This window comes from Chenopodium album, chromosome 11 (genome assembly GCF_948465745.1).
Source record: "Chenopodium album chromosome 11, dcCheAlbu1.1, whole genome shotgun sequence".
Lineage (NCBI taxonomy): Eukaryota > Viridiplantae > Streptophyta > Magnoliopsida > Caryophyllales > Amaranthaceae > Chenopodium > Chenopodium album.
The window spans coordinates 11135374-11161596 of record NC_137844.1 but is presented as its reverse complement, the minus strand read 5'-3'; the positions used below and the strand labels follow the sequence as shown (position 1 = coordinate 11161596).

The following is a 26223-nucleotide window of genomic DNA, read 5'->3' as shown; positions in this document are numbered from 1 at the left end:
ATCACTTAATAATTTCAATGTTGAAAGTGGTAGTATGTTTCGTAATAGGTTCCACTTAGAAGGTTACTGACAATATGACCATATATGGTACATACCAAGTTAATGTCAATTATAATGCATGTACATGAGATAGTTCGAAGTACTAAAAGAACAAGGAAAAATTGGCCGCAACAACACCAACTATGACAAAGGTGCGTGTAGCAGCACAACCTTTTAAGGGTGCAGTTTACAGCACAAACTATGTAATTGGGTGCACATATTAGCATAAATGACACTAATGAACTAAGGTTGCATGGAAAAAAGTGGAATCTTTATTATTTTATATAATTGTTTAAACATTATTTAAACATATATGATTTTCCATCATGCGTAACTAAATTAGCCTTACCTTTTTTTTTTTTTTTTTTTTTCATTTAAGCATTTCTTGACCTCCACCATTATATTAAGCGGATTCCTTAAAAAAAAAATTGTGCTATTATTTTCCTTTGTTCGCTTCTCCAATTACTATTTCTAATATCGATCTCACATGATTGACTTAGTTTCCTATCCCTTTCCACCTAGTTAAATACTAAATTGATAAATAAAATAAAAAATAAAAAATAAAATCATTTAAATACCTTTATTCTACAAGATTTCAGGATACATAGGTAACTTTCTAAATACTAATATCAAAACCCACAAAGTGATTTCAAATACTTAATTCAAAAAATAATTTTAGAGTTGGATTTTAGGATATGTCAAATTGATTTTTTTGTTTTTGATGTACAACACTTAAATTGTGGAGGTTAAGAGAGAATTAATTTAAAGGGAAAAAATTAATTATAATGGAAGAGGAAACTAAGTCAATCATCACATGAGATGTAAAAAAAGTAATTGAAGAAACAAACGATAGAAAATAATGGCGAAAACTTTTTGAAATAATTCAATTTAATGGTTATTTAATTACATGTGATGGAAAATGGAAAATTAAGTAGAATGAAATTAATCAAAAATATTTTTAAACAAAAAGGCATTAAAAATATTTAAGATTTCACTTTTAGAAGAAATCTACATTTTGCCAATGTCATTTATGTTGTTATGTGCACCCAAGAGCATTTCAAAAAAGTAAATAAAATAATCATATACCGAGACGAATCTTACAAGATAGTCAAAAAAACTCACCCTGAAGGCAATATCCTCTTTATCAATAATCCTTTGAATGTCAGGCAAAAAGGTAGGCATATACTTTATTTGTAAGTTTTGCTTGCTTAGCATCCAAATGAGGTTAAAAGCTAAAACAGATGACTATCTCAGTCCTCTTTAGAAATAGCCGACTGGCTCATGACGAACCATCTAATTTGCAGACATGGTTATTAAATTAAAATCAGAAGCCTCTTTCACAGAGGGTAAATTAAAAAAGCCTCCTTTACAATCTCAACCTACCATCTAAATTGCAAATATGGTTATTAAAATGTGAATTGATCCTATGATGCTACGATCCTACGATCTAAAACTATAAGATCTTAAAGTTTGTATTAAGATCGTACGATCCTAATCAGAGAAAAATTGTGAGGGGTGGAATCTTAATATGATCCTATGATCCGATCCTATATGCTCAGATAATTTGAGAAGTTAATTTATTCTTTCCACATGAATTTTTATTTTTTAGAAAAAAAAATTACTCCATAATTCATATGCACATTTGTTTAATACAAATTCTTATATGTGATTGACCTACGGTGTGGCCACCCATCATAGGGGTTACTTCATTAGTGTAATAGGAGTTACTGTGTTAGTGTTAAAAGGGTTACTTTGTCAGTGTTATAGGGGTTACCTAGTCGGTATTACTAGGTTTACCCAGTTAGTATTTTATAGGTTACTTTGTTATTTTATAAGTGGATACACGGCATGACCAGCCACACACATACAAGACATGCTGTTTGTTTAAACTATTCAATCATAATAACTAAGTAAACTCAAATTTTCCCAAAAAAAAAAAAGTAAACACTACACAATTCAAAGAAATTCACATAGTTTTGTTAATCAATTACTGAACATTAACTATAGTTAAAACCTTATTTTTTTTACAACCTTAAACATAATGTATCAATTAATTTATGGATATAAATGAATTTCAAACTTATTAATGAAACAAAGAAATTGTTTTTTGGTATTAAAATTGGTTGAAATACCAAACTATCTCTTCAACTTCCATGTGCTTTTACAATAAGAAAAATTGACAAAAATAATTTCAACTTTGTCTCATCTGCCCAAAATAATTCCAACTTTGAATTATTTTTAATAATTCAAATTATTATGTGAATTTACTTTTAACGATCCCAAGTGATTTGTAACTTATTCAATAGGTAAATTTTTTTTTAAAAAAAAAAAAAATTAATTTACACGTGTCATCACGTGATTTGCCAAAAAATAAGTTTTAATAAAAAAATAAATTAACACTTGACTAATTATTTTAAAACTAACTATTGTATTTTAAATATATTCTAAAAAAAAATAATTATTAAAAAAAATCCCCACCACCACCAGCCCCAGCCCCGGCCACCCCTTTTCGCCCTCCACCATTTGCTTAGGCCCCAATCCCTCTGCCCCACAGTGTCGGCCGTACCATGTCTCCCTTCCTCCAGCAACGACGCCGACCCCTCTACGGTGGCTCTACCCCCTATAGCGCGTTGCCCCCCCTAAACCACTGACGCCCCACTTTCTCCCACGAATTTACCCTAAAAACCATCCCCCACCCTCAAAAACCCAAAAAGAAGACTTACAGACAAAGGGCATGAAAGTGAATTAGAGAAGAATAGGAGAATTCCTACGAAGAGTTTCACTGATAGGAGAATAAAGGACCGGTGAGATTCGTGAGAAGAGAATTGAGGGGGGGGGGGGGGGGGTGGGAATTATTGGTTCATTGGTTTTAGGAGGTTTCGTGGAGGAGGGAGGGGGTAGGTGTTTCGGGGTATGGGGGTGACGTGCTCACGTGCAAATAGGAGAGAGGGTCAGCACCAGCGCCGGCACCGGGGGAAAGGGCGTGGCAGGCTGGCGGGGAGGGTAGCTAGGGTGACTGGTGAAGACTTAAGGTGGTTTTATTTAGTTAATTAATTAATTTTTTTATCTTTTGATTTTTCTTAAAAGTAAAAAATAAAATAAATTTTTTTTTTACTAATCACATGCTGACACGTGTCAGGTGACCTGTTATAACAAGTTGAATGATCTGTTGGGACTATTAGAAGCAAATTCGCATGCATCAAAGTTTGGATTACCAAAAAATAATCCAAAGTTGTGATTATTATGAGCAAATGAGGCAAAATTGGAATTATTTTGGACAATTTTTCCTTTACAATACTTAAATGTTGTATGTTATGTATTTTTTCATGCATAATTAATCTTTATTTGTACTTTCTTATTAAAAACTAAATGTCAAAGCACATCAAAATACAACTTGCATGGACATATTATAAGTTGACCAGCATGTGAAGTACATATCAGAAGCATTTACATCACTCATCTCTGTAATGCATTTAAAAGGAGAAAATCACTATTCCTTCCACTGATGAAGTATGAAAAACAAAGTAGATTACAATATATAGAATTTTAATTTATGAAGGACGACTTGCCTAATTCAAAATTTTGGAAAAGAAACCTGAATTCACCTAGAATACTAAGGTCATTTAATTGTTATTACTCATAGATAAAATTATTCTGAACTTAAACACCATCCTCAAATAAAGACCATAGGTGAATCCATATAAAATTGACAAGTTTTTAAAAATAATCATATAAATATATATAATCAATAATTTAACAATGGTATTATCTGGATAAACTTTGAGTAATATAGACTAGTTGTCCATACCTAAAGGCGATAATATGTGATCGATTTATTATAACAACCTATGATATGCTTTCTTTAGATCCAAAAACCTTATTAATTATAAGTGTGGAATTACCTCTTGAATACTTTTAAGAATGATCTGATTCAATAAATTCATTGCGACTTTTTTTACAGTAGCTTATCTTTTCATAATATAAATTATTTAAACATCTTTATATTATAAAAACTAAATAATTTGTAAAGAAGCTTACCTAGTCATTGTTATATTCGAGACAAGATCTCTGAAACGATAAAAGTTAATGTCTCATCTAAGTGCTACTTGTGCTTTTTGTCCACTTTCATAAGTTCTGGTAATTAAACACGAAATTCAATGCTTATGGAAATTTAGGCAAATTATGATGCTAATTATCATTGTTTCAGTAGAAGCGCTGCTAAAACTCATACATGCATCCAATTTATTTTTACCATTTTACCGTAAACTAAAATAAGTGTAGCAGAATAATTGGTGTAAAGTTATTAACGCACGTTTTAATAATTGGTGTAAAGTTATTAACGCGACTATAATTTTGTAAAATTATCAAGTCACGTTTTATTACAGAAGATATGTGTTAAAGGTCGTGTTATTTTGAGAGAATCCAAAAGTTATTCCATTTTTAGAAGTCCGCTAAGATCGTGTTATTCATGGCAAATTTTCTTAATTCTTTTTATGTGGTTATTTACCATTTTTTTCTTCTAATGCAACATATAAACACTCATATTTTACTTGAAATATAAGTGATTATATTAGAGTTTAAATCTAAGGTGAAATCGCAAAATAAAGTTTAAATCATAAGTGAGGTGGATATACGGTTGCAAAGGGAATGCTGCGGAGTTCGAAACGACAAGATATGATATTCCAGTTTTTGAAAAAATTGTTCATTTTGATTGTTATTGCTCACTAATTATCAATTGAGTTAAAAAATAATCATAGTTGAGTCAATCAAACATTAGGACAAATTTGAGTTCAATTATCAATTGTGTAGTATTTTAGAGGAGGACATTAGAGATTTAAAGGTGTGGCTTTCCCACGTCTAGTCCCTCCGCAGATTTTTTTTTTTTTGGTTGTTATTTTCTTTACCTATTGGCTCAGTCTTATTGGAATTTATATAAAAAAAACCCTAAACTCCCCCAAGATTTTTTTTTAAACGTCCTAATTTGTCATTTTTGTGAAGCAAGCCCTGATTAATAGCTCGAGAGGTACGAAATATAGTGGTAATTTTATTTATTGGAGAGAGCCTCAATTTATCACTTTGATATAACCGTAAATAAATCAATAAATATATCCAATCAACGTAACGTTTTTGTAATTATATCAACATTTGTGAGGCTCATATAAAATAAAAAGTTGTTAATTTATTGATAATGTATAATCAATCATCAATCAATCAATAACTATATACTAAAAGACACACCAACAATGACACGTGTCATCTTCTGGTGTGTCCTTAGTATTTTTTATTTTTTTTGAAAAAAATCAATTATGATATAAAATAATCTTATACAAAAATAATCTTTTATATGTTAATAACAAAGATAATTACTTGAAATAAATAAGATTTGATATACCTTAATTTACACCCAAACATTTATGACTATAATAAAAAGTATTAACATAATTTGCGACTTATTTTGATTTACTTCAAGAAAGTATTCATATATTTTCCCTAATAAAAATAGTTATTTATTTATTGATTAGAATTCACATCAAATTAGTGTGCATATTTTTTATTTAAAGATTATTTTAACTTTTGTAAAATAACTAATTCCCTACCTTATAAAAAGTAGATGATAACTCTTAGGAATAGTGTGCTACCAACTATACCCTCAAAAAATGTACAAAAATGTGTATTTACTTTTTTACCCTCATTAATATGTCTCATTAATATATTTAATGTTTTTTTTTTTTCATTTAACATATCATCAATTAATTCAAAGTTTTTTTTTTTTTGTTTTTTTTTTACAAAAAAAACTTATAATGCCTTTTTTAATAATAAAAAAAATAAATTATATTTCATATGTTATTATTATTTAAAGAAAAAAAATTGTATGTACGAAGAGGATGTTTATTAAAGAGACTGCTTTTTTTTTTTTTTTTTTTTTTTTTTTTTTTTTTTTTTTTTACTCTGTCGTGGTTGCTCTTCTTATTTACAATCTTGTCGTCCTTTAATTGCAACTATTGTTAAGGCTTATTAGCTTCTGAGTTCTACATTATTTGATGGCACATAAACACCGCTATGGAAGTTGAATGGGATTCATATTAAATAGTGATATTTGAGCAGATGTTATCAAGAGGTATGAAGAACTTAAAAATCCTAAAATCAAGGGAAATCAATGATAGAAAAAAAATACTGTTATTAATTATGGAGAGAACTTAAGAGGAAAAATATAACTAAGTGGTTATTGCTTTAGTATTAGATAGATATAAATATAGAATTAGATGGTTGCAGAACATTAAAGAATTTACATTATTAAATTTTTAGCTACAACGAATATTTCACAAATTATTACTATGTATGACCAAATCTCACAAAAAATCAGTTGAAGATAAATACGCTAGCTAGGTATTATTGAATCGTGCAAATCAATTAACAGTTCTAAACTAACAATAATAACTTAAGATATGAAATGTTGCAAATCAATTAAATATTATTTGATAATAATTTTGAAATAACACTGTCAAACTTTTGAGGGTTTTAAAAAATAATTGTCAAGATTCTGGTAGTTTTTTTTATACTTCTACAAAGCCACTACATAGGCACATAAATCAAATAGTATGTATTAAAATTATCAAGTCTACCACCCAAACCAAAGGTGTAAATACACGACAATACAAATTCTCTGCAATAGCTAGCCCCTTCGTGCGCAACACGCACGTAGGCCACTCTAGTATAATAAAAAGTTGATATTAATTTTTAAAAATTACCGTGCATGACACGAGACCCTAAAAGACACACCAGCAATGACACGTGTCATCTCGTGATGTGTCCTTAGTTTTTTTTTTTTTTTATTTAAAGAAATTTTTTTTTACAAAAAAAATTGTATTTAATAAACATATCTTTTACTAAAATATAACAATCTTCTAGAAAATATAGAGTAAGTAATTATTGTTATATTTATGAAAAAGACTTGATATATCCTTCCAAAAAAAGGAAGCATGTAAATTCACTTAACTTAAAATTAAACCACCCTTATAATAATAATAGCAAAAAAAAAAAAAAAAAGATGTATCCGTCCTTGACAATAGCGCTTGATGTATCATAAAATATTAATAATATTACATTATAAGATGTATGTCTATAATAAAAATATATATTATAGTATATAATTTTTTTTGTCCGAAATTTAACAAATGAGATTTTTTTTTTTTTTTTTTTTTCTTCTATTGTATCAATCTTCAAAATATAATTTATGTAGTATAATCTTGATTGTATCAATTTGTTTTTATTACAATTATATATCATACTTAACTTTAACAAAGAAATCTTAGTTACTTCATCTTAAGTATATATACACATACAAATATAATGCATGTACTATTATAGTTGACTCACTTTTGTTAATTTGCAATTTAGATAACTATATTGTGTATTCATGTTAATCACGTACATTATTTAAACTTTATGCGATCTTAGATTTAACAAAGTTAAGGAAAAGTCAATTAATTTAAGAAAAGTCAGTTAATTTATGCAATATTTTTTTACCTTTTATTTTTATCTCAATTTTCCCATGACATCTATTAACCATTATAAAAAAGAATTTAATGTAAATTGTTAGATTAGATCATAACTGCTCAATAACTTTAAATGTTATTTTTTTTCTAATGGCACAAAATTAAACACTCCAGCGAATGAAAATATTATTATACATGCTAGAGTTGTCCCATCTTTTAATAATCCAAGTGATAATCATTCTCAAAGATAGTTGTTTGTAATTTAATATTTGTCAATATTTATATATGTGTACAAGTTATGATAGCATTTGATGTAGTTTAAATATTTTTTTTTTAACTTTTTTTATAAAATAGGGAAAAAAGATCCATACTTCCATAAATTAAGTCCTTCTTTATGAGATTTTAGAATAATTTAGTAGAGGAGCAAGTTTATAATATTTCGAATTTTGAATTTGGATTTAATGTTGAAGCGTGCAAACTCATGGGATATGCATATAAAATTCTTTTTAGACATTTAACTCCAGTCATTCAAGTGGAAGAAACACTATTCCCATTGTTTAAATTTGAAACCTTACGAAGCAATAGTTTCAAAGAAGTTGGACATCAATATTTTAGTTGGTTGGTTTTTTTTTTTTTTCTTTGTCTTTGTGTTTTAATTTATTTCTTTTATGGTCTAGTTTTAAAAAAAGATATTTATGATATATTTATTTTTAATGATAACAATAATAAGATGTTCATTGCAACATTACATCAACTTTAAGTTTCTCGCTATATATATATATATATATATATTAATACAACTAAATTTATATTGAATAATTTTAAAATAGACCGTGCATAACACGGGTTTTAAACTAATTTCCCTTATAAAGTCAGGGACAGCTGCATAATTGGATGTAAACCGTAAACTCCGACACATTTATTACAATAATGCCACCACATAAACGTACAATTGATAAACTTTTCTTTATTCATTTTTGTGCTTCCACACTTCCACCCCAACATTTCTTTCATTTCCCTAGGGTTTTACTCAGGTTTTAAACCCCCAAACTTTACAAATTCAATTCTCTCTTTTCTGATCAATAACCTCAAAATCATCATCAATGGCGACCTCAAAGTCATTGACATCAATTTCAAGAAAACTATGTCGAAATCTCTTCTCAAATCAAAAACCCTTTTACTACACTACCACTTCCTTCTTCTCCAATGGTCCTTCAACTCCAGAGTACAACTTTGATTCAACCCCAGATGATAATGAATTACCAACTCTTAACTCGGACTCTGAATCAGCCGAGTTTAGCCCAGATAACTCGGCCCCTTCTTCCTCTGAGTTCGCTGCTGCTTCCCCTGATTCTGCTGGGCAGCGCCCGTTTACTCAGACAGTTCTTGAGGGTGGCTTAGACATCGGCATTTACAAGGTTTGATTTTTATCCATTTTTGCATTCTTTTTGGTTATGATATATGCCGTCTAAGGGCTAACTTTACATTATGTTACTCGGACTCGGGTACCCTTGTTCTCATCGGTGTGTCCAAGTGTCCAACTCGTCTATTTTGTACAAAAATCATTATTTTGGTATAGAATAAGTGTTGAAGTGTTATACCATTGTCTTAGTGTCGAGGGTCCGTCATGGGTACTTAAAATGAAATAAAGAGACAAAGTAACATAGTCTATACCACAAAATCATGTGTTGATCGGTGTATAAAATGTTTAGCCGAGCCTAGGAAAAAGAATATCTGCCTGCATTGTATTAATTTTGAGAAAATTCTTTAATTTTGTGGTCGGGTTAAGGGTCTTGAGATTAGCCTAGTAGGATATATGCTAGATGAATGTAGTAATTTAATGGGAATGATTTGTTTGATCTATGCATTTTGTGATTGTTTGGTTTCGTTGAAAAGTGGGAAACCATATGAAAATGTTGTATTGAAGGTATACTGATTTGATTGGATGATAACTGAGTGATCCTAGTTTGCGTTTTATGATAAATTAGGCTATACTGGTGGGACAAGTAGGGCAGATTCCGTTACAGAAGAGGCTGAAGAATGGGAAGTTGGTGACACTTACTACTTTAGGAACTGGTGGAATTAGGAATGAGCGGATTCCGTTCCCAAATGAAGAGCCGAGGGAGTATGCTGATCGTTGTAATGTTCAATGGCATCGAGTTGCTATCTATCCGGAAAAATTGGGTGCAGTTGTGCTGAAGAATGCTCAACCTGGGTAAATTTCTTTTCTTGATCTATATACCATGCTGGTTTCACAGTTTCACTAGTCCGTTTTGACTGCATTGTTCTTTGTTTGGTATAGAATAAAGAAACTTTTTATTTCTTATTAGTTGTGTGATAGTTTTCAACATGGAGAACATTGATTTTAATTCGGCTGGCCTTTTGTGAGGAAGGGCAGAAGAATTGGGGATTCCAGAAGTTAAAATATTGTAATGTACTCGTAACGGTTTGTTGGTTTGTTTGTGTGCGTTTATGAGAGTGTTCTTGGTTTTCCTCCATTCCGCAATAGAGAATATGAATTTTGATTGTGATGGAACATATTGTTGTGGCACTATCAAGCTTAATAGTGCCTTCAATCCTTCATTATGATATCCAACATTTCATCTAAGAAGATAACCAATTAAGAATGTGTTGGTGTTGAGTACTTTCATGGACTTGAGAGCTTTGAGTTTCCACCTAGATCTATTAGCCACCTGTCAACAGGGGTTGGCAGGTGGAGAGAGCAAGGCTTTCCACACACACACACACACAACATGTCATCATAATCAAGCCTTAACTTAGAACAAAGTCTCCAAAGCTCCACTATGACTGAAGATAGAGAATAAAATGAGGAAAGCTCCACTATGACTGAGGGTTGTATTAATGTGTACAGTGTACAATACTGTATGTGTATGTATGTATATAGCATGAAAAACATTTTAAATCACTTATAATAAAGAATAACTTTTAAAGTTTAAAAAAACTGGAATTGGCGTCAATTACACAAAACAAAGCTTGGGAGCCCTATTTGCTTCAGTCAAAATTGCACGTATGATAGAAGTAAAGTGGTCAATTTGACACTTCCCTGATTTTTTTTTTTTTTTTTAAATCACGATGGCCTTTGTAGTTTTCTTCAGAAGACTTTTGCTAGTGTTGTATACCTATATGTTGTAATCTTTGTATGAACAGTGATATTTATGTTGCCAATTTACAATATTAAGTACCAGCTAAGTATAGGGTTAGTAGTAAGGAGAGACCTTCCAAACTTGAGGTTGGGGTTCAATCCCCAGTAAGGGCCCTCTCTTGGCACAACACTTTGTATGAACAGTGATATTTATGTTGCCAATTTACATTTCAAGTATCAACGAAGTATTGGGTTAGTAGTAAGGAGGGACCTTCCAAACTTGAAGTTGGGGTTCAATCTCCACTAAGGGCGCCTTGAGGGTTGGGATTGCCTTACCTCACACCCCACCACTCTCAAAGAGACTAGCCTACTAACCAGGCCTTGTTGATCCGTGAGAGGTTCCGAACCAGTAGGGCAGTCTTACCAACCCAATAATAAAAAAAAATGTATATATAGTGAAGTGGTTATAGCAATAACAAACACTACCTCCGTTAACTTTTAGTTGCAACTTTGGAATATTTTATATCTCACAAATAATACCCCAAAGTTGCAACTAAAAGTTAACGGAGGTAGTATTTATCTTTGTACTGATTTTTGGGGGAAAAAACAGCACTTGTTGCTTTGACCTGTTGGAATCGTTTCTCGTGCCTGCTTCATACAACTGATATCTGAAGCTTCATTCATGTTGCAGTTCACTACTTTATCTGGAGGGAAATCTGGAGACCAAAATCTATACTGATCAAGTTTCTGGTCTTGTTAAACGTGTAAGGGAAATTGCAGTTCGGCGAAATGGTATGTTTTACATTGATGTTTTGACATTTATCCAAAATTTGTGTCCCATGCTTTTTTCCTTCCTATTAGTTTATTAAAAAAACTGTTGTTCTAAACATATTTTGGGGTTGAACCCCTTGTCCTTGCACTTTGTTGTTGATACTGTAGCTTGTTTTTCCTTTGTGTTCTTGGAATGGGGTTGGTGGATTGGTGGTGATCAGAGATTCACATTACATAGATGGCAACCCGGAATGTATTCTACAAAGCAGGGATTTTTTTGGGGAGGCATCTTATGTATTCTATTCTTTCATTGTTGCAGGCCGTGTTGTATTTTTAGGATTTGGTAGTGATTTCCATCAGCCATCTATACAAGAGCTAAGAGGTGTCGGATATTTCTGACTTCTGAGGACTTCATTGTCCAGGTCTCTCGGGCACATTATTGGATTGTTTCCAAGTGGAGTTGGAAGGGCCAGTGCTCATATCTTCAAGATCTATTATGCTGGACATCACTGCCATCTTCTATATTCTGACAGAAACTGAGTTGTGCCTTGTCTAATGTCTGTAGGACTATTGATTCATTCTGCAATCATCTACACTGTCACTTATATTCTTTCATACGTTTACATGGAAGGTTGATATTAGGAGTTTACTAATCTAGCAGTTGCGGAATATGTATAGCCTGTTTTCTCATTCTGGCCACTATCGTTTGAATTTGATGGCAAGTTATCGATTATACTCCCTCTATTTTTCATTTTTAGCTATATCGCATGAAACATAAACACTGTTGAGAACCAGAGATTAGTGTTGAAAATGATGCAACTCTACTGGCACTCTGGCAGTCTCAGACCGAAAGGGAGGGAAACCAATCATTATGAAGTACTTGCCTAAACATTTGGGGAGTAGGGAGCAGCTGTGTTTCCTTTGCTGCGTGACTGCGTAGTTTGCCTTTGGAATATAATTCCATCATTTCACTCTGTTCTAGAGCAGCTTGGCTCAAAATACATTGAGATACGTCATGCTGTTCTCATTGGCTTGTTTATGTGCTCCGTTTGCTGCCGGTTGTCAATAGTTTGAGGTTCCTAAACAAAGGTTAGAGTTGCAGTGAGTGGTTACGGTAGTGTGAGAAGAAAGACTAGAGCAAGGGTGAAGGAAGTAGACATAGAGGAGAAGGATAGATTAGGGTAGGGCAAATTTAGTAATAAGAAAAAGAAAGATTTAGGAACGCATAGTAAGTCTAATAGGAAAGGTAAAGAAGAGGAAATTTATATTTGATTGTTTAATGAATTGAGAATTTTGTTTTAAGAAACATTAAACGATATTATTTTTAGGATTTAATTAAACTCTTTCTTTCATTAATGTATCTTTAGAAACGAAAAGGTTAATCATCATAATGTTACATTTTTATGCGTAGTACTAACTGACTTAAGAAGAAAAAAAGAGCAAACCAATCTTCAAACTAGCATATATTTATTAAATGGATATTTCACCAAATGTCCATGAGTTATTTTTTTATTTACCAAATACTCATAATAATTTTCAAATTCACCATATACCCCTACCTTTAACTAAAATGTTACCATATGCCAAAATGACTAACGGGTGTTAGTTCTGTTAGTCATTAGGGTTAAGTATGCCACGTGGTAACATCTTATTGGTTGTCTTTTTAGTTAATTAAATTTTAAAATAATTATTTATTTAATTAATTTATTTTTTTTTTAAAAAAACAACCCCATCACAACCCAGCCCCAACCACCTGCACCAGCCATAAGCCGCCACCAGATTGTTCCCGTTTCTTCCCTAAACCACCGCGTCAGCGACTTAGCCCAGTCACGCACCCTTTGTCGGCGACGCAGCCCAACCACCCCGCATCGGCAACGCATAGCAGCCTAACCATCCTTCACCGATCCGCAAAACTCCCTTTCTCCCTCGAAAATCCCTCCCCTCCAACCGCCGGCGGTGTCCAAACTCCCATCCCCACGCCGGCGAACTCAAACCGCCCCTTTCCCTTCCATCTCCATCCCCTAAACCACCTCGTCGGAACCCCAAAATAAAAAGCCCCAAAATCGAAACCCTTGATTTTGATTTTTAGGGTTTTGATTTGGGATGTTTAGGGTTTCGGGGTGGTTGTTTTTGGCTGGTGGGGGAGGGGGCCTGGCTGCCGGCGAATGACAAATGTGGAGGAAGGGACCAACTGGGCTGTCGGCGACGATGTTTCGGGGCGGTTTCTTGATCGAGGAAGGATTTTTACGGTTGAAGAGGAGGGAGGGGGTATGGTTGAGGGGATTGCCGGTGTCGGCGCGGCGGTCTGGGCGCCGACGATGGGGAAGCTGGGCTAGGTGGTGGTTGTGGGGAGGTGGCTCACTGGTAGGGGTTTATTAGAGGTAGTTTTTTTTTATTTTTTATTTTTTTTATTTTTTAAAGTTTCTTAAGTGTTTTTTTTATAAAATAAATAATTAATTAATTTAATATATAACCAATAACATCATTCCACGTGGTATAATTAACCTTAATGACAAACAGAAATAATTGTCTTTTGTTACTAAGGGCATTTGGTGACATTTTTGTGAAACTCTAGTGTATATGGTGAATTTGAAAATTGTTATGGGTATTTGGTGAATAAAAAAAATAGCTCAGAGGCATTTGGTGAAAAATCCGTTTATTAAATGCTTCAAAATTTTGTACAGGGCTTAGCCGTTTAGGCACTTTTGAGTTTTGACTGCTAGTAATCTGGTGATCATACTCCATATTACTCCCTCCCTCACTTTTTAATCTTAAAATTTGAAAATTTTTAGAGAGTGAAAAATGAGCGATCTTAATAATGCTAAAATACAAAATAATTCCTTATATAAGTCAGTTTAAATACTATTTCTCACAATACCGTTCATAGACACTCGGTTTCAAAGTTTGACATTCGCTAGTATAAAACTATTAACAATGTTGGCGGTTCTAGTTAAATATAGAATCTCTAATGGTATTAGCAGTTTTACACTACCACAATGTTACCAGTTGAATACCGACAAATATCGAACCTTAAAATCGAGCCTATGTTAACGCTATTGTGAAAAATAATTTTTAGACCAACCTGTATAAGAAATTAGTTTATGTTTTTATACTCCCTCCGTTCCAGAATGATGTTCCTGTTTCGTAAATCGATGTAAATTTTTACCCAACTTTGACCGCAAATATCTTTAATCTCACACTAGCAAAAATTATAAAAGTTAGATATTAATAATCTACTCGTCAAGACGAATCAAACTAGATCCCACATGACTATATTTATTCTTATAGATTAAGAGAAATTTAGAAGATTCTCTCTTCCTTAAAAAAGTCAAAGATTCAAAACAGGAACATCATTGTGGAACGGAGGGAGTATTATTTAGGAAAACCGCTCGAGAAAAATGGATAAGGTGTAATGATTAAAAAGTGAGGGAGGGAGTAGCTATTTAGCAAGTTTGACTTGTGGATTGTAATATTTATCAATGTAGAAGTATTTGACATGTAACAGTTGAATAATAGCTACTTTATAAAAATCACTACTAACAATAATAACCACAATAAAATAATTAAAGGGTTTATGTAGTTTTTTGAAGATCTATATGGTACAATAATCAATTCACAACTATATTTACAATTACTCGTTTCTCTTCTAAAAATTTCATTCAGCTTTTTTATTCCCTCTCGACTAAACACTCTCATTCTCGGTGCAGACTAGTCAAATCTCTCCCGGTAATTAGTACTGGTTTAGACTAGTCAAACCTCTCTCAGTAATTAGTACTGACTATTAACAAAATTCTCGGTTTAGACTAGTCAAACCACTCCCGTAATTAGTACCGACTATTAACAAACAAATCGTCTTATCACCTATGCATTAAAAAAATCAGCCATTCAGGAGAAAAAATGGGGGGGGATGGAGTTTTGGGGCTGAAGAGAATCAGAGGATGGCCTACCAACACTTGTAATTGTGGTCTCAACATTCATGAGCTTCTATCTTATCCACAATATCATCTCCTGTTTTCTTTGACAAAGTAAGAGTAATTCACTACTTAAGCCATTAGGAGAGAGAAAGACAGATACAGAGGCTATCTTCCATTAGAGCTACAAGGATGCTGCAACATCTAAAACTCGCACAATCGCCTGCGCAGATCCTACATACCCGAAAATTACCATATATTCCTGAAAACCATAGTGTACATGCTGGCCTTTCTCCTCCGATTCCTAAACAATGCAACAAGTTTTCACGCCGAGAGCTCACAATATTTACAAACTCTTCTCTGCTCCTCTTGACCTCTCAGACTCTGCATTCACATCCTTTTTTGGATGCGCGAGCAGAGGAAATCCCACAACAGCTGAAAGGTGAGGTTGAGCAACAAGAATCTGAAGCGACTCCCACAGCAGAGGAAGTCCCACAACAGAACAAAGCTGAGGTTGAGCAACAAGAACCTGAGGCAACTCCCACAACAGAGGAAATCCCACAACAGAACAAAGGCGAGGTTGAGCAACAAGAACCTGAAGCAACTCCCACAGCAGAGGAAATCCCACAACAGAACAAAGGTGAGGCTGAGCAACAAGAAGCTGAGTCAACTCCGAATATGACTTCTGAAAGCACCAAAGCAAATCCAACTAAACAGGTGTTTCTTGACGTGTCGATTGATGGGAAGCCGACAGGAAGGATCATTATAGGATTATATGAGCAAAATGCGCCTGTTGGAGCAGCTACATTTCGTGACATTGTTAGTGGAAAAGCGGGCATAAGTTATAGAAGGAAAGAGTTTGTAAAGATCATGCCAAACTATGTTCAACATGGAGGAATTAGATCATATGGGGTGGATGCTGAGCTTGCAAGCAAAACAGGAAGGAGCTTCAAGAACGATAAGTTGGTTGAAGAATTGGAGAGAGAGAAAGAAGAACGTCCTGGCACTAAGAACATGGCTGGAACTGTGAGCATCATAGTGAGGGATCCTTTAAAACCACCGCCTAAGGTAAAGTTGGTTGCCAGAGAAGGGAAGCTTAAAATTGATCAGGAGGAGGTAGGGGTGGAGCCAAACGGCACAGAGTTCACCATAGCAACAAAGGACTCACCAGAGCTTGATTCATCAGCATTGGTAATTGGCAAAGTGATTGAAGGAATGGATGTTGTGGAGAAGATTGGTCAGGTCAAGACAGTGCAAGAAAACACTAGTTCTCCATATTTTAGGTAAGGGAAAATACTAATTACTCCATACAAATTACACACAGAACTATACTATACTGCAATTTCTATAGGCATTTTTTTTTTGGCCAAAAGAGTGAAGCTAATACTAATTACTCCATACACAATAACACACAGAAAATTCCTCTTTTGGCTTCAATTTTTCAGCTTTACAAGAAAAAATTTCCAACTTCAAATTTTCAGAACGTTGCATTGAAGTTTTTCCACATTTTCCTTCTACATTCGAAGGTTATGTCTGTGGAAATAAATTATTCAGACTAAACCTTTTAACAGCCCAATTAATCATTCAAAAGGATTATAAAATGAAACAGTAGTTAGGAAAGAGAATAGATCCTAAAGCTTTTAACAATTATACCAACTAAAGGAACCCCCACACGCGGGGGGGGGGGGGGGGGGGGGGGGGGGGGGGGCTTGATTTCACTATAAATTTCAGCAATTCGTTTTCCGAACTGTTTGTCTTACATCATACTAGTCAGTACTAACAAAACTTGCCTGGTTCTACAAATTTCAGGGTGGCGAAGTTGATTGGTGACAAGAGAGCTGTAGTGGCTGAGAGGGGTTTCAACCGCCCTTACTCAAAAGTGATAATCACGAATTGTGGCCTGCTAGAATGACATCAGGAATTCACTCAGATCTCATTCTTGTTCATCATTTTTGTCATAAAGTAATCAAATGGAACATAATACAATTTTGTTTCAAAAGTTCCATTGCAATTTTATGTAACTGACCACTGACATGGTCCCATAAATGACAGAAAACCAGAGACCATATACCAACCTAAAATTGATGCAGGAAGATGCATTTACCTACTACATCATAGTAAAGGTCAGAAATAGATGTATGTCTTGGAGATCATCCAGCAGCATCAGCTATCTTGGTCAAACTGTAAATATTATTTTGAAGCATGTTTCGGTCTTTTAGCTGGTGGAGACTCAAAGAGTTTTCTAATAGACGTAATTGGATCATCAACCTACAAAAATACATGTAGAATGGTTGTCATCTTGAACAAAATAGCTCTTCTCAAAATCTGCCACAGACTAACAGAGATGCACAATCCTCCTCCCCTCCCCCCCACCCCAACCCCTCCGAGGCAACAGGGATATTTGAGGAAAAAGAGCAGAAAATGAAGTATGATTAAAGAAATGAGAATATGGGATCATCCAAAACCAGTTCATAGCTGCACTGGTCAAGCAAAGGGCTGATTCATACTTTTAATATAAAGACAGTTTCAGTAGTTTTTGCTCAATATGATAGTATTTGTAGAGAACTAGAATAGAGAAAATGGACAAAAAGAATTTGCATCACCACGTCAAATGTAATTTGGCTATTAAAACAGCAATCTTGAGAATGAAGGTTCTGTATTACCATGATAAGAGATGGAGATGGAGAAGAAGGAGAACCCTCCAATTCTGGAACAGTAAACACTTTTTCTTTCTGCAGAGCTGACAAAGTTTGTTGCCATCCTGGGGAAACAGTCCTTGTGGATGCAACCCAAGGGCAAAAGTGCCGGTGCTGCCTGATTGGATGAAACTCCATCTTCTTATTGGGTGATTGCCGGCTTATATCCTCATCTGGAGAGAACGAATTCATATGTTAGAAAGAAAGTGCCATCCTTAAAAATTAAAACACTGTTAAATATAGAAAGATAGTGTCATCCTTAAACCACTGTTAAATATTCTGGTTAAATTAAGCATGGTTAAAAAACAAAAATAAGTATACACTAGCAAGATTATTTCTCAAGGCAGACAAGTGCTAGCCTAAAAAACTAGGAATAACAGTGCTGCGTCTATATTGAAAAGGTCTGAATATTTAAAGTTTCACATCTGATACCTCTATTCCCAATTAATCTCAACACTGCATAATTGATCACACTTGTGCACTAGTTGCAGAGCAATCTCAGCAGATGAAAGTAATAACAGAAAACTAAAGAAGTAAAGAGTGTGAATAGAATAAAATGACACAATGACATAAATAAAATCCATAACTGCACATTTCTGACCTCAAGCATGACAGAGTGGGTCAAAAATATGAGTAAAAAACAAAGCCCTCAATCTTTATCATCATCTACCTCCTTGAATCCTTATATGAATATTTGAAAGATTAAAAGGCAACTTAAGCTGCTCACAGACTAGGAAAGATATGTCCTTGTCTATACTTGTTCCATTTATTTCCCAAGTTCCCAAATGGCATAAAGATACCAATATTTTATGGTTCCTAGAATTGGAAAAGGATGATAGGGAGTAGGGAGTAACACATGTCCCCTAGACTCGTAATCAAAATTGATCTTCAATTCAATAAATTGATAACTTTTGCAGCAGGTACTATGTGAGTTGAGTTCTCCTACTTTTGAAAATTTTGTTAAGGAAGGTTTAACCAATTTTCCATTTCAAACTTTCATCAAGTGAACTTCTAAAGAACTTTTGTGCAAAACCAGGATTAAGCAAGGTGATCCAATTACAGCATACTAGCTTGTTTATGCAATGTAAAAACATAGCAGGAAATCGAAAAGGCTAAAAGTTCCTAAGTAGAATCAATTCTTGGGAACCCGATCACTTTTACTCAGGCTTGCTACAGTATCAAAAAAAATTGTTTTGCTTGGAAACTTTAGGGCACTATTTTTCCTCCTGACTTAAAAAGGTCATCAGAGTTGTTAAGGCACCATTTGGAGATACTTAAGAACAAGCACTGCTCAATATTTTAGAACAGCACAGAGATCTTAGCAGCAAAACACACATTCAAATCAGAGGATTTGCAAAAGGTGAGACCTCAATAGCATTTAGATTAGGTTACAAAGAGTGGATGCAGTAGATTAAAAAGTTATATGCTGGCAGTCCTTAGATGGTGTTCTATATTGTTGCTGATTCTGTAGGGTCAACTCTTTATAGCACACAACTTAAAAGAATGCAATTTCACATGTAGCTTGTGGGGGTCAATCTGAATCGATTTCTCATCTGCTCTTTAGCTGGTTTTTTCCTAGAACAATTTCCTTGATGTTTGCATTTTGGACCAGAATAATTTGGTCTAATCTTTTACACACTTTACCATAAAAAGCTCATTGTTAATTGCTTGTCTTCCTTTTGCCATCCTATAAATAACTATATACCTCTCCTTTGAATCCAGGTAGAATATGCTACTTTATACTTGTCCATTTCTCACAATCACCCTTTTTCTTTTTCTCAGCAAACCTTACAAATCAAAATAAGCAAGAATACAATTAAGCATAGTGTACATGTCTCGGCTACGTTGATTGGCTGAGTAGCAAAGCTCTCCCTTGGAATAACCTTACGGTCTAGGCAACCTTGCCTTCTCTCCCAACCAATTAGGACTCAAGTTGCATTTGTTCCACTTCAAAAGTCCCCAATTCCATGCCCCTCTCACTAAAACATGTGTTTGCTAGGAACAAGACATGATTGTCTGAAAGAGTGAAATCCAAAATGGTCTCTCTTGCTATATTCCTCCTTACATACCTCAATACTCCATGGAGCTTCATATGCATTACAACTTGTCCCCAAATTCCCCTTATAGATCTCCATCAACAAATTACTTGTGTCACTGGAATTCCTTGTACCACATCATCAAAGTTCTCCCAAAATTGGCATTTCCATGCCACCTCTTACACGCTTACAGCATTTAAAATCTACTTCCCTGCCTTCCCATACATTAATTTTACAGTTTACCCTCATCAGCCAAACACTCTTTCTATAAACCACAATCTCCTCCTCCATTATTCTATCAACTACAATAATGCCAATTCCTAGTCCTATTTAATCCTACATATCATAACTTATAATCTGAGGGAAAAACTAATTTGGCTCATAATTTATTTTACCTTTTAACCTGGATACACAATATGTTAATTTCTCTTCTCCTCATCACTTCCACAAACTTCACTAACTTTCGGTAAGGGATCCAATGGTCCAAGATCTTATCCAGATTTAGGTTCAAAGTTCCTACTAGAACCCTAACAGAGGCAGTGGTCAGTGAAAAAATGGGCTAAAAAGTTAAAAGGGCCCATGCTTTCTGCAAAAAACGTTACTCACAAAGGTCACAATGGTAGAGATAGGGAGCTGAAAGATTAAGGGGGGTTTATTAATGAAGAAAAGATGAGAGTGGAAAAGGGTTCATAAACTTAGAATCACTACAAAAAGTCTAATTCTAAGATATTACATCACTTCACAAGGCATATGAAGTGGAAGTCAAACTAAATAAAGTCCAGGCAACAAATGAGAATTAGTCACTACCCATCAAGGAAATTCTTCAACTTTCAAATATACTTGTCCTGCAAGACCAAAATTTTATCCAATCCCTTCTACGGTTCTACCTCCTTCCCTTAATACGATAGAAAAAATTGCTAGTTGGCCTACCTATTAATGGCAGCTAACATACCTAGAACAGAAAGACTGGTACGCTTGTGCAACGTAATGAAGCAAGCTATATAGCATCTGCTTTTCCAACTGCCAAGGAACTTAGTTTTCTTTATCACAGGCCTACGAGTGACTAAAAATTGAGTTCAGTAGCCAGTGCAGATCTGTGTCAATTCCCCAGTCCACTGTGGACTAGCAATCTTCCAATGTACTGCAAGCCAGAGGTTTTCACCAGATGTGCAGTAGCCATGCACCACACATGAAGTGAGAACCGGGGGGGGGGGGGGATTTAAGGCATGCGTAGGGCTAGGGGACAGATCCTGGGTGACTCAAGACAAAGCATAGGATTACAATTTTATTCTGTCAAGAGAAAAAATGATAGAAATCATGATTATTTTCCTTATCTACGAAACTAATGTTTGATGAATTTGATCCAATAAGGCTTGTGGCAAACCTTTTGGTAAAATAATCACCATCTATAACAGAATATTTAGTTTAAACATGCTTCAAAGATTTCCACATGTTACACTCCTACATGAACAATTATGTTAACCTAATAGAGATTAGTGAAGTGTCTGGAAGGGAAACAGACAGTGTAAAAACCCACTTGTATCCCACATCAAATTCATTCTAGTGTGTTATGATAACTATCTAATTTTCAAGTGTACTACATCTAGAGCTTTTACCACTAGAACGGGTTTAGAAAATAGACCTAGGTCATGCCTTAACGTCTTATAGATGGTAATAGAGCTAGCACACTGTGTCAACAGAGAAATTATACTACATACTCATTTGCTAAGGCTTAATTTGATGTGAACAAGAATCCTAGGTGGAAGATGATCCTTCGCTGGCATTATAGAAAAAGCAAGGTTAAGTAGACAAACTGCTAGGCCTGGACTTGTCCTATGAAGACTAAAAAACAATCAGAGGATATTGTGCTCTTTCTTGGATTGTATAGTTGTTACAAGTGCTCTTCCTTCTGGAAATGAATTTGGACAAAGAATCCCAATGGCCAAAAACTTATGACGAAACAAATTACATTTGTGACCAATGTATGGATGTGAAAGCGTACATATAATACATGTTGCAGCTTAAGGATTTGATCCATTAGTATCTTGTATCAGATGAGCAAGAATGCTAGAGATTAACCAAGAAATATCATTATGATTGAGAGGCTTGAATCAGCCTGTAATTTCAGGTCTCTTCGCTACACAGGAGACCCAGAAATTTTTACGTTTGTCTAAGTTCACTTGGAATGAAGTGCAAGGAGGAAAAATCCGGTAGGAGAAAGTCTTCTAAAAGTAGCAATAAAATACAGAAGACAGTGATTAACCAAACACAAACTGAAGAGGGAAGCAGTGAGACCAAACATAACTCACCAACACTCAATGTTGCCATGTCCTTTCGTGAAGTAGTCGTTAAAATTTCTCTTACTCCATACTCATTCTGTTCACCACTAGTTAAGCTTAATGTTTCCTGCCCCGTTAAACAATGTTAAGACTTCTGCTAAAATTAAAATGCACTGTACCAGACAGAATAATCCTGAAACTTTTACCTTCCTCAATGCTGTACTATCTACAATCATCTCCTGTGATTTGGCAATATCGGCAGTTGAAGGTGCGTTATCTTGTGGCTCAGAACTACTTACACCAGAGTTTGTCTCTTCATTTTGCTTGTCCTTGGTTGAACCGTCCATAATGGCATTAAAAGCTATAGGTTCCTCTTCACCAGTACTTACATCTGATGACATGTAAGAAAGTCGAGTCCTTACATTACGACCAATAACAGGTAAGGAGATTGTTGCCCTGAAGTTCTGTCTAGTTGGAGGAGGTCCACCAGCAATTGTCAAATTCAACACTGTTTTCCTCGGTGATGCAGCTTCTCCATTTGCAGCAGAAAGATCACTTTTACCATTGTTGGCATGATTTTCAATTGCAGATGTCTTGCTGCCAAGATTGCTTCCACCACCAATATCAGCTTGACCAACTACTTTAATCAATTCTAGGGGCCGAGGAACTGTTGCAAAGGCCCATAACCCAATGCTTGCCCCACAAAGCTTGCAATCCAGTACAGTAGAATTAGGATCATAATAGAAACTGGAAGCCCCAGGATCGTCGTCTTCCCTAATGCTTTCATTGGAATCAGACATGGACACAGACAGCCTATTGCTCTGCTCATCAGCTGCTGCATGAGACAAGTTTGAGGTGTTGTCATTGCTACCAGACAGTTTAGGCTGGTCCTCACAATCAACCATGTAAGGAAGCAATCGAGGTTCCCATCCACATAAACTTAATAACCTATGAGCCTGCACATCAGCCACATGTCATTGTAAATAACTCAACCTAGTTTATTCAACATAAGAATACTGAAAACGAATTTCTTATAAAAAACAATGCATGTATATGACTCCAATTAAAATTACAGCACTACAAAGTAAGTATTGCACTTTCTTTATTGGGAATATTTGTAGGATAGAGGGGAGAGAAGGAAGGTTAGTAAGCAGATTAGTAGGATGACAAAATAGAGAAATGCTACAAATAACCTCTACTATTGTTCTTTTAACCTATTTTGCAGTATGGTAATAACTTGTGACAGGTTTAGGGCCTTAATTTATCCTCATAGTCCTCATTGCAACAAGAACCACGACAATCACCTAGGCTGACCTAGCATGTTTACACCCATTGCCAGGGTCTACATTACTCCTCCATTATCAATTAGAGCAGTAAGGCATAAGGGTAAAAAGTGTAGCATCCAAATTGAATCAGCATGCTAGCCACTTTACGGCCAACCTTGGATTCAGTCAAAAGAATTTGTAGCACCCAAATTGATTCAACATGCTAGCCACTTTATGAAAAATTATGGACACACTTACAGACTTATAGCATAACAATAGTTTTATTCACCACCTCCTTCACATGAATTTTAGTATTCCTCATATAGGTTGAGAAGACTTATAGATGTAAAATGAGACTTATAGATGTAATCTAAAGATATAATAACAATGTTTTAAAAAACTCATTAATGTCACTGGTTTATATATTTCTCCCTTTTTTTTTTTTTTTTTTTTTTTTTTTGACAAAGGTTTATATTATTTTCCTCTTGTTTGCTTTAATTGTCAAGGTGCCTTTACCAAATTATATCAAGCAGCACTTTTTATAAAATTGTTATAGAAGGGGAGGAAGTAAACCAGACACAGTGCTAGATATACCTGATAGTACAAGTCAGCAGAAACAACTTCAGCGTCATTCCCGAGATATTCTGTCCAACATGAATCATTAGGTGCTGAACCACATTCCACAGCTATTGACTGTTTGAGAAAGTGTTTCAACTGAGAGCTTCTCATGCTCTCAACAGCTGAAGCTGGTATTACAGGAAGAGCTGAAAGTTGCAACAATGCAGAAGAACGCTCTTTATAGTGATCAACCAACACAGGTGCAGGCATAGGTGGAAATAATGCCAACTTTGCATCACAAGCATTGTCAATCCATGGACAAAGCAGCTTGTGTCCAGATTCCAACTTCAAGCTAAAAACTAAAGCTGCCTTCTCAACTGCCCAAAAGCAAGCATGAAAGGTAAAATAAGTACATGTTTGTCTATAATATTGAAGATACATGCTTTCTTCCTAGACAAGAAGAAAACAAATAAGGACCTAAACAATAACTAAAGGAAGGTAGCAAAGACAAAGAACATGCCTTGTTGCTGGTTCCAAGCTGAAGGAGTAGAAAATTGTAGACGTGCTCCGCAAATTTCACAGGCTATGATGTCGAAATCTACATTAACCCAACCTCTCCTTGCACAATTCACAGCATCCACAGCCTAGTAATGAACAAAGGTCTTAGTTCTTAAAGAAATCCATATTGCAAATAAGTTCACGTGGCACATATATTGTTCCAAGAATACTTTTTAATATATTAGTATAGATTTGAATAAGAAAATGGAAATATCACAAAATATATCAATTTGCAGCAGTTCATAGAACAATCAATAAATGACTGATAGAGAATCGAACCTTGGGTTTAGCAAACCATCTCATGGATTTGAATGTAGCTAACCTCCTCATAAGATCTTCCCTATTCCAAGGTCTACATGGTGGTGCTTGAGCTGCATATTGACCTTCACCTTTATCCCCTTTGAAATTCGATTCCGTTGCTGAAAAGGGGCGCTTCTGCCCTCTCATTTTCTGTCCACTTGATGAACTATTCACCAAAACCCCCACAAAATGAAGGGGGAAAAACCATTTAATACCAAGAATAATCCACAAACTACATTCAATACCTAGTTCTAACTCTTCCAAATAAAAAGCTAGGTAATTATTCAAGTATTAGCTAAATACTATCAATAATTTAATCAACTCTAATGCTACTGCAAATTCTCGAAACAAATAACAAACAGTTCTTACAACACAGCAGCTCAGCTTAGTATAATAAGCTCAAACAAACCCCAATTCACAATAATTATTATCCCCAAGAACCCAGAAAACTGCAATTCATATTTCATAGAATTCCCAACAATTCTAAGTTCATATAACTACATAAAATTAATTACACAAAAACCCATTAATCCCACCAACCCTAATAAGCTCAAAATCATATTTAATACAGTTCCCAACCATTATAAGATTTTAAAATATTGAAAAAAAATCCCCACAAATTAGAGAAAAGGGACTAATAATTGAATTGAAAACATATAAAATTGGATTAAAATCAAGAATAATAAATAAAAAAAAGTACCTTGATGAAAGAGGGAGATTAGATTTAGGAGAGTAAAAGAGTTTGTCCATGATACTGTGAAATCTCTTTTCTGAATCTTCTGCCATTTTTGAACTCTGGGATTTTATTGCTTTTTTTTTTTCTCTGTCAAATAAAGTATCAGTAAACCGAGGTCTTCACTCTAAACCGAGTTTTAATTTGCTTCTAAATATTTTGGTATACTTAATTAAACACCTTCAGTCCTTCACCTATTAACACCTTCACCTTTATTAATTAAGCAATCATGAAAAAAATTGTCTCATACTCTAAATTACTCAATACCCACTTCTTAGAGTATGGCCATTGGTTGCCCATTCTGGGTAGTCATGAAGAGAGAGAAAAATAAAAAAAAACCTTAAAATAATAATATAAAATACTTTTTGGGGGAAATGACCCATGACTAGGTCATGACCATGCCCACTTGAGAATTATGGACATTGTATGTTATTGTGACACTTGTTCAATAGAGAGTGGTTGTTGAGAATTTTTTTTG

At 34.4% G+C, this 26223-nt stretch overlaps 3 protein-coding genes across 5 annotated transcripts; 2 read left to right on the top strand and 1 right to left on the bottom strand.

The window, feature by feature from the left end:
- The first annotated feature begins 8531 nt into the window (after positions 1 to 8531).
- Positions 8532 to 12137, top strand: LOC145568560 (single-stranded DNA-binding protein, mitochondrial-like). Its single transcript, XM_081627982.1, has 4 exons — positions 8532 to 8953; positions 9524 to 9750; positions 11330 to 11430; positions 11729 to 12137. The coding sequence occupies exons 1-4, from the start codon at positions 8639 to 8641 to the stop codon at positions 11806 to 11808; spliced, it is 723 nt and encodes a 240-aa protein (XP_081484108.1). The 5' UTR covers positions 8532 to 8638; the 3' UTR covers positions 11809 to 12137.
- Positions 12138 to 15411: 3274 nt separating this feature from the next.
- On the top strand, positions 15412 to 17341 carry LOC145567385 (peptidyl-prolyl cis-trans isomerase CYP26-2, chloroplastic-like). The gene is made up of 2 exons (XM_081626649.1): positions 15412 to 16603; positions 17130 to 17341. Exons 1-2 carry the CDS (start codon positions 15513 to 15515, stop codon positions 17230 to 17232), a joined length of 1194 nt encoding a protein of 397 aa, XP_081482775.1. The 5' UTR covers positions 15412 to 15512; the 3' UTR covers positions 17233 to 17341.
- Positions 17087 to 26050, bottom strand: LOC145567384 (uncharacterized). 3 transcript variants are annotated; one of them, XM_081626646.1, is made up of 9 exons: positions 25713 to 26050; positions 24992 to 25178; positions 24675 to 24798; positions 24191 to 24531; positions 22538 to 23287; positions 22362 to 22458; positions 17984 to 18189; positions 17425 to 17588; positions 17087 to 17220 (listed from the first exon to the last, which is right to left on the bottom strand). In XM_081626646.1, exons 1-8 carry the CDS (start codon positions 25796 to 25798, stop codon positions 17511 to 17513), a joined length of 1869 nt encoding a protein of 622 aa, XP_081482772.1. In that variant the 5' UTR covers positions 25799 to 26050; the 3' UTR covers positions 17087 to 17220; positions 17425 to 17510. The 3 variants fall into 3 exon arrangements, with proteins under 3 accessions (XP_081482772.1, XP_081482773.1, XP_081482774.1); XM_081626647.1 differs by having other exon boundaries at positions 17098 to 17223; XM_081626648.1 differs by lacking the exons at positions 17087 to 17220; positions 17425 to 17588; positions 22362 to 22458 and having other exon boundaries at positions 18047 to 18189; positions 25713 to 26049.
- Between the last annotated feature and the right edge of the window lie 173 nt (positions 26051 to 26223).

Bases quoted from the DNA above. Each gene is read 5' to 3' on its own strand.
- LOC145568560 (XM_081627982.1), top strand. From the start codon at position 8,639: ATGGCGACCTCAAAGTCATTGACATCAATTTCAAGAAAACTATGTCGA. The intron at 9,751-11,329 runs GTAAATTTCTTT...TTCATGTTGCAG, and splicing joins CTGAAGAATGCTCAACCTGG to TTCACTACTTTATCTGGAGG. The intron at 11,431-11,728 runs GTATGTTTTACA...TCATTGTTGCAG, and splicing joins AATTGCAGTTCGGCGAAATG to GCCGTGTTGTATTTTTAGGA.
- LOC145567385 (XM_081626649.1), top strand. From the start codon at position 15,513: ATGCTGCAACATCTAAAACTCGCACAATCGCCTGCGCAGATCCTACAT. The intron at 16,604-17,129 runs GTAAGGGAAAAT...TACAAATTTCAG, and splicing joins ACTAGTTCTCCATATTTTAG to GGTGGCGAAGTTGATTGGTG.
- LOC145567384 (XM_081626646.1), bottom strand. From the start codon at position 25,798: ATGGCAGAAGATTCAGAAAAGAGATTTCACAGTATCATGGACAAACTC. The intron at 22,459-22,537 runs GTAAAAGTTTCA...TTAACGGGGCAG, and splicing joins ATAGTACAGCATTGAGGAAG to GAAACATTAAGCTTAACTAG. The intron at 18,190-22,361 runs GTGAGTTATGTT...CGTTCTCTCCAG, and splicing joins CATGGCAACATTGAGTGTTG to ATGAGGATATAAGCCGGCAA.